An 8496-nucleotide genomic window follows, 5' to 3' on the forward strand; every position below is an offset into this window, starting at 1 on the left:
AAGGGTTCTTCGACTGATATAGTATGTCATAATCCATAATCAGAAAGAACTAATGTAAATAGCAACAGGTCATTTACACAAGATAGAAAAGCTGTAACTGAACAATATTCCAAATGACAAACAGCCCAAAATGTTAATGGTAAAACAACAATAAAATACTGAAACTTGTTAATCTAAAGGATGTGTAAAGAATGAAAAATGATCTTCTTTCCTTCCACTCAAAATTGCTTCAGTGATTGTTTTTGCCCTAAGAGTTTATGGTCCCTATATTTTAAAGTATGTGAACGGAGTTGCCTTTTCAACAAGAAACAACAACCAAGTCATAATAAAACAATCTTGGAGCGGAAAAGCACAAGCACAATCAATAAAAGCTGTGCTGTTGGGGAGATTACTGGATAAATCCTTGACATTGACCCATATATCTTATAGCTGGCCATTACAGATAATGCAGAAAGAAAAGTCCACACTCGCAAGAACAACTTGCTTCAAGTTACCCTGTGCAGTGCAGACAGGTGCAAAGGGAGCAATCAACTGTTAATCAGGCCAGACATTGGCCATGATGCATATACTCTATTAATGTGTATGATAAAATCTGGAATTATGTCATTCGTCATTTTTTACAGTTAGGATGTTTTTTTCTTTAATTGTTTTTTTTCTGTATTTTGGTCTTACGTTTACTTTAAGGTTTAAGGTGCTAGGTTGTGCAAAGCTGTGTTTCTACATTCTAGATTGTAATCCTAATCTACATCTCTATTGCCAGGTCTGTATAGTAATCATAGTGCCTCTGTGGCTGAACTAGACTGGTGGCTGAACTAGACTGGTGAACAGAACAGAACTATTCCACACGTAAATATCGCACCTTCAGTTGGCTGGTGTTATGAACTCAAAACACATATAAGGTCCATCACTCTGCTGAATGTTTCCATGTCAAGTGATAACATTGCAAGCACAAGGAAAGGTCTTCCATTGCGCTCTCTCTCTTCCCTGCTGCATCACCCGGTTTGAAAATGCCTTTATCTGTCTTGCAGATCGGGGGAGGCGAGACGTACACCATAGGGCTCCGCTTCGCGCCGAGCCAGAGCGCCGGGATGGTGGAGATCCTCATCTACATCAACAACCACGAGGATAAGAACGAGGAGACGTTCTGCGTCAAGGTTCAGTACCAGTGATCTCTGGGGCCGTGGAACTCCCCGGAGGCCTGAAAGCAGAGGGTAAACCCAGGGACACATTGATACCACGTGCTGCAGGCCGTGTCGGCAGCACAAGGTGTGTGTTTCACCAGACGAATCGCAGCCTGCCTGGCTGCTGAGAAGCACCACACTATGGAGAGACCAAGTGCTACGCTGAGGAAAATTCTACCTTCCGTCTGCATACCAAATACGACTAAAAACTCACTGACTCCAAGATGTCTGTTGGCTAACAGTAGCGGACTGCATGGAATCGGTGGATATTAGTTACCGAATAGATGAATAGATCTTCAGCAAAATTAGGTCTGAATGAAACTGCGTGTACACACACACACATACACACACACACATGCGGACACACACATGAATGCACACACACAGACATACACATGCAAAGTATACACAGTAGCCATTTTCATTTTTTCTGTCATGTACAAATATGAGCTAGCTATAATATAAAAAAGAATGTTGTGATGCTGGGTGGCCTTTTGTTTATGGCATTTTAACAATCTAGCTACACAAACAAACAGTGCTGCTGCCGTACGTGACATCACTTCTGGAATTCAACATTCACGGGAAAAAAAAAAAAACATCCTACACAAATTCTATGAATGGCTTCTCATGTTAATCTTAACGTGACAGCACAATGATACTGTAACACAAAACGACACTTGCAGTAGTGCTAACGGCAGTTAACGGCAATTAACTCTAAACGCTCTGGTTTCTGCAGGGATGTAGTATTGTAGACCAAACCAGCAGGGAATGTTCAGAGGTAGGGGAAAAAAAGCGCACAATGCCCCGTTGGATCTTGTGCACTACACACAACACTCGATTGAAATTGGACTCAGTGGACTCTTCACTCAGCACCACTTGCTTGCTGCACTTGCAGCAGATGAGAAGCTGGTGCTGAATCCCACCTCAAAGCCCAAACACTGTTTTGCTCTTTATAATTCCACAGTTACAGGGGAACACACACAGATACTGGGGAGGTAGAGGAAGTTATTATGCAAAGCAACACCTTATTAAAGCAATTACGGCCGAGGACCTGTCCAGACAATTTAATTTGGTGGCGTGGCTCCTCGATGTTTACCGTCAGAAAACGTAGTAGAAGAAACAATGATCTTTATTGGTACAAAGTGGTCCAAGATGTGATTGTCAGAGGCGTCCATGTGTTTCTTTGATCGTTGGGAGGATGAAAGGGAATTCTAATTCAAGACCCTGCACCCAATGTATACAAGCACACTGCGTTCTGCAGCGTCCAATGAACTGCACTGGCCCGCTTTAAGGGCAGCATGCAGAGGGGGCAGAAAGAGCAAGCCTGTCCCTGAAGTGTAATTAGATGTGCTGTAATGAGGTATGATTTTCAATGAGGAGACGGTCTCTTCAGATAGCTCTCATTAACATCGGCAGGCTCTTAAGATCCTTACTCTCTGCATGCCTCCTATCAAGAGTGGAGCCGCAAATTCTGTCAACAACCCGAGGCTTACATAACACCAAGTTATACAATCTCCCTCATTAGAATGCATGGTGCGAAAAGCCATTTTGGTGGGAAAAGAGCAATAAAACATGAAGGGATACACACGGCGTTCGCACGTCTCTCAGGCATTTTGAGTCAAAACTTTGCTTCTGGAACATAAATATTCATTCAGGTGGCTGTGCGGGATCGCCCGCCCTCCATCCGTTTAAGGCCAGTCTTCTTCCTCAATCCCCAGCTAATCCCATAATGCCACGGGGGTCTTCAGCACAGCCTCGTTATGATGCCTGTCCTCATGGTGCTCCTGTGCTTTAAATCTTCAGTATGTTTTCCCAGACAGAAATGGCACAAGCAAAATAAACAGCTTGATTAAAAAAAAAAAAATCTGAATGTGATGACAATCCAATAAAAGCGACCTTTCAGCCTTAAAGAAAAAAAAGTGTGAATTGTGATAGTGCTGGATAGCAACTCCTCTCTTGGAGCTATTCCCTAGCAGTTAGAATGGGGATCTAGTGAGTGGTGGGTGTAGCAGTGCTGTGTGCAGCTGCAGTTTAATGAAAGCACTGAGGCCAACCTTCTCCGTAGGAGGGACAGAGCACTCCCCAAAACCACCCCGAAGAGACGCCTGCTCTGATGTGAGACAGCTGCCCTCAGCAGATATTTTAAGGAGGGGGAATTTATTCAGTTTAACTGGATGTGCGAGGCCGGGATAATCTGAGGTAGCCAGCAGGGACACGGGCAGGGAGCATTGGCGTGCTCTCCAGAGAGTTCCTGCTCAGTTTGAAGAGGGGAGGAAAAAAATAAATAAATCAAACACTGTTATAAACCCAACAGCTTGCTGCATGCTCAAGGTGTGTTAGGCACCTGTGTGTGTGTGTGTGTGTGTGTGTGTGTGTGTGTGTGTGTGTGTGTGTGTGTGTGCGTGTGCGTGCGTGCGTGCATGTGTGTGTGTTTGTGGGTGTATGTGTGTGTGTGTGTGTGTGTATTTGTGTGTGTTTGTGGGTGTGTGTGTGTGTGTGTGTGCGCGTACTTGTGGGTGTGTGTGTGTGTGTGTTTATGAGCGTGCGTGTGTGTGTGTGTGTTTATGTGCGTGTGTGTGTGCGTGTGCGTGTGTGTGTGTTTGTGGGTGTATGTGTGTATGTGTGTGTGTGGGTGTGTGTGTGTGTGGTACGTGTGCGTGCATGTTTATATGAGCGCGTGCCTCAGTTTCAGAGAGTGTTGAGTGAGTGAGTGTGTGTGTGTGTGTGTTTGTGGGTGTATGTGTGTGTGTGTGCGTTTGTGTGCGTGTGTGTGTGTGTTTATGTGCGTGTGTGCGTGTGTGTGTGTTTGTGGGTGTATGTGTGTGCATAAACTGAATGCAGCAGCACTCTTTTTTTTGGAAGTAGTGGAGTGGCACAATGAAAACGCCGACGGATTAGGCTGGCTTCCCTGCTGGGCTCTTGAGATGCAAACAAACATATTAAATTGGCTCAATGTGACTGATAGCATTACCTGCTCCATGACCAAATATTTATGAATATGAGCGTCTGAAGGAGCATTGTTCCCAGCCCTGAAGATAGAGGGCTGTCAGAACCGCTCAGCAGGTGGCAGTCTAGCACCTGAAAATACCGCTGCTTGTTAGGAGTGCCGAATATATGGGGATTCAGAGGCTTTACCTCAAGATGGTAGATGAATGTTCCTCCATGCTGTGTTCTTTATAGGATAATATGTAATGTACGTTTGCTTTTAAACTGATGTGTTTTATAAAATGAGAATTATTGTGAAAGGTTTTTTTTTACATTAAATTGTTTTTTTTTACTGATTTCACAACACATTTTTCTAGATATGCAAGTACACTGTAAGTTAAGCTTGGTAAGTTCGAATTTGCAAATTAAACAGAAGAGTAAATTGGACTGTTTTGTCAGTGCATTATTGGGGAACGAGAAACAGTGTTTCAGCATGTTTTCACTGCGCCTTGGGAAACGCAGAGTGATGTGGAGATTTAATTTATTCAGTATGTGGGATTTAGTGAAGTGGAAGTTTTCATTGGGTTTGGTTGGGTTTTAAAAAGATTACTGGCCCCAACTGCAATATAGATAGGGTGACAGGAGATCAATTTCTATTGGGACCGCCGGTCCCCCTTCGGAACATCTATTTTAAGTCACTGTTATGTGGCGAATTGCTTCTTCAGCACTTAGGGGGCTGCTCGTAACTGGAAGCGATGTGGCATATAAACGTGTGAGGTAAGTTATAAAGGGAAATGGACCACAAGGAGAAAAAGAGGCGAGAGCAGTAAAATGCGAGAGGTGATGAAAGGGGCTGTTAAGTTTCTCCGTCTTTGACTGACTCAGGGCCTCGGCCATGATGTAGTGGCCTTGTCCGTCAGCGACGTCCTGGAGACTCAGAGTCCGCTTCCAGAGTTTGCGTTGTCTGCATGTGTGCGACTCCTGGGAAATGGAATTCAGCTCTGAAAATACACAGCATAAATCCTGATGCTGGTGGACTGTTCACTTTTCATCTGAGGTTACCTGTTACCTTACTCCTTTTATGCTAAGAGAATTGAAAGTTACTGTAGTTCTGGTATCCTGTAGCAGAGATTCTCTTCTGCTTATGTTTGATTTGACCTAAACCTGGAGTCTTTGCGCCTTTATTTGTATTGATTTTATGAGTTCTTATTACATTTGCTTTTGTTCGTTTAATAGACGCCCTTATCCAGGGTCACTTACGTGCTATAGTTTACATTTTAAACATTACCCATTACCCATTTTTACAGCTCGGTATTTAGAGTAGTAGTTCAGGCTGTAGTGTCTTACTCAGCCTTCTGATTACAAATCCATTTCCCTTCTGCTTCCTACACTGCCTCACTGCTGCCAAAGAAATGAAAATATGCCTCCCTAATATTTCTAGCTGGGAATCCCAGCAATAAATACACAGAGAGTAGTAATGTGATATAAAGCCAAATGCTAACCTGCCTACAAAACATCAGAATACTGCAATTTCAATATTTTACCAACACCTACACTAAGAAGTGCAGTAAGAACCTGGCATTTTTGTGGGTACGTTATTGCAAAGCTGCAAATTCACAACGGTCGATCTTTTCAGGAAGGAAAAGAGCACCTGCTGTTGCCTGCTGAGAACTCCTAGCTCCTTTCGGTTGAAATACCACTGCCACACTGGCTATTACCACTTTTACACTTGAACCTGAATCCATTCTGAATGATTTGCATTGGCTGAGTGAGGGTTTGCAGGCCTGTTTCAATCCTCTTCAGCACCATGGGGGCTCAATTGCCACAGATAATGTGAGAGATTCACGGTCATACACAAGACTGTAAACAGCCTAGAATAAAAGGCCTGTCGCCGAGGCACTGCCAGTAGGAGAAACAGTCAAGAAGCAGAATGAGGGACAACCAAGAGTAAAGTAACATAGGTTGCAGTTATGGTGAAACTTCAATGCAATACATGCCCTTCTACCAGATCCTGAAAAAAAGGGGGGTCTTTCGCAATGAAGGTGGAACCGTTATTCCCAACCATTGTATTACCTTTTGATGGTCGTTTCAACATTATATAACAATTGTTGGTAAAAAATATATCATTTATGAAAGACTGTCTACGTTTAAAATTATGTTTAAAATTAATTGCAGTTTAAAATTAATTGCAGACCATTAATTGCCATCTTAATGACTAAGCTCCTGAACTGGAAAATTTTAGAATCCACCAGTTACACTGGAGAGTAGACGTTTTCAAATAAACGGGTGCTTCAGATTTTAAGATGTAGCTTCTAAGCAACCTGGAGTTTAGTGCTTATCTATTGTGAGCACACTGTTGGTAATTCACCTTAAACCTCTTGATCTTGCTCAAGCACTGCTTAACTGTTTTTGAAAATCCCCATCTTTCCCCACTATCTTTTGTTGTGTCCACTGCAGACGCAGTCTTGCAGATTTCGTCGTCTGACCAGATCAGTAAGGGCAATTAGGCTTCTAAAACGTCTTCGCTTTCATGGTTGCAAACCTGTAGTTTATAGTGCGTTTGCTATTGCTGAAGTCTTTGTATTGGACAGGGCCTGAAGGGAAGCTTTTTATCTGCAGACTCTTTTCCCTGCGTGAATGACGTCAGATCCATCAAACCTGAACTGACTGGACTCAGTGGGGGGATTCTGAGGTGGTCGGCAGAAATCCGCTTTACAACGCTTTTCTTGAGTGTCCCAGCTTGTCTTTTCCTCCAGACTCCTCTGGAAAAATAAAAACTTTCTTTTTTTGGGTTGATGTGGAAGATTCTTCTGCAAAACTTTGATAGCCATATCTGCAGAAAACCTCTATAAACAGTACCTTTAAGGCAGGGCTGATTGGCTGAAAAAGCTTTTTTCTTTCTTTTCAAAATTGAACCATTACATGTAAATGTTTCAAATAGGTCTATATCCTTCCCTTCTAAAATAGACTTTGATGGTGTTCATTCATGTACATCAAGCCTTGTCTCTGTGTGTATTTAAAATGATGAAAGAAAGGTACGCAAGAGTAGCTGGAGGTTGGAGACAAACAGTAAAATAGATAATTTAACTAATTTAATATTTAGTATTTGATCTTATTGCACGCCATATATTCTGGTCTTTGATATAGACCCACTTTGATTTGAGTATCATAATATAGCCAGATATAATCATTCACTGCATGTTTCGTTTGTTTTTACTTTGTCAGACTATGCAAATCTGATCTTTTTATCTTCACAGAAGCCACAATGAGTTGTTTTGTAAACACCGCTTGAATTACAGTGCACTGTTTCCTTGACCTTCAGAAGAACAAACCTAGAGCTGCATCTCTAAAGTCTCATAGTTTTGGAGAGGAATATGAATAAAATTTTTCAGATGATAAAAACATGAGACTTGTCGCATAATTCAAACCTTTCAATCCAACACTTTTTTTTATTCTGTTTTTGCAATATTTTCACTTTCTTTTTTATGACACTCCTTTGTTGTAGGAAATTGGCAGTGCTTTTATCAACCTCAGATTTTCCTTCTAATTCTCTAATATACTTCCCAAAGATAGATGTCACTATAATGTGTTCCTGCATATTGTACATTATGCCAGATGACCGTTTACAAAATCGGGATGCTATATGCAAATATTTTTCAAGCATTTGTGTGTGGCAAGATGCCACATGATGTTGCAATTCTGTAAAGCGAAACCAAATGACCTATAACATCAACCTAAAAAGTATATGACAGATTAATATGTCATTAATATAAAGCACAAACTACTAGCTGCTAGTAGTTGCTAGTGACCCATTGCCAACTTATTTATCCATATACCATCCCAACCTTTCTGTCTGCAAAACCATCTCTCAGCACTGAAACCACATTGTTTTTACTTTTCTTTACTGTGAATGCACCATTGTGGGTAAAACCTTAAATAACACAATTTAAGGCACACAATCATGTGGTATGTCATACAGTGATCATAGCATAGCCAATAAAACACTAACAAGTACCCTCTGCACTGATAAATAGCAAGAAAACAGCTTCTGGCTTACAAAGAATCCCATTCACTGTATAAGTTACTGTGGTATCCCAACCCCTGTATTATCATCTTTTTTTAAACGAGTCATCAATCCTTTTGGTTTTCAATAAACCTTTTTAATGTAACACCTAAACTTGCTTTTAATCTTTGCCTATTAATTATGTACATCTCTAAATTCAGGTAGCTAACATGTGGCTGACATGATGCTATAGTTTTGTAGATCTTCCTCCCAAAACTTCATTCCCAGATGGACGTGGCATAGCATGAAACAGTTGGCAGAAAAGAGCTGTGGGTCTTTTGTTTTTGTGATTCAAGATGAAGAATCCTCAGTTCTGACTCAGTGACA

General features: G+C 41.6%; 1 protein-coding gene across 1 annotated transcript in view; it reads left to right on the plus strand.

Annotated features, from left to right (window-relative positions):
* The window catches only part of nphp4 (nephronophthisis 4), a 130829-nt gene extending 129542 nt beyond the window's left edge, over nucleotides 1-1287 (plus strand). Inside the window, exon 30 of the mRNA XM_036533581.1 lies at nucleotides 1029-1287. Within this exon, the coding sequence (XP_036389474.1) occupies nucleotides 1029-1169 (141 nt within the window). The 3' untranslated portion in view covers nucleotides 1170-1287. The remainder of the gene's footprint in view (nucleotides 1-1028) is intronic.
* The last annotated feature ends 7209 nt before the right edge of the window (nucleotides 1288-8496 follow it).

This window comes from Megalops cyprinoides, chromosome 7, assembly GCF_013368585.1.
Source record: "Megalops cyprinoides isolate fMegCyp1 chromosome 7, fMegCyp1.pri, whole genome shotgun sequence".
NCBI lineage: Eukaryota > Metazoa > Chordata > Actinopteri > Elopiformes > Megalopidae > Megalops > Megalops cyprinoides.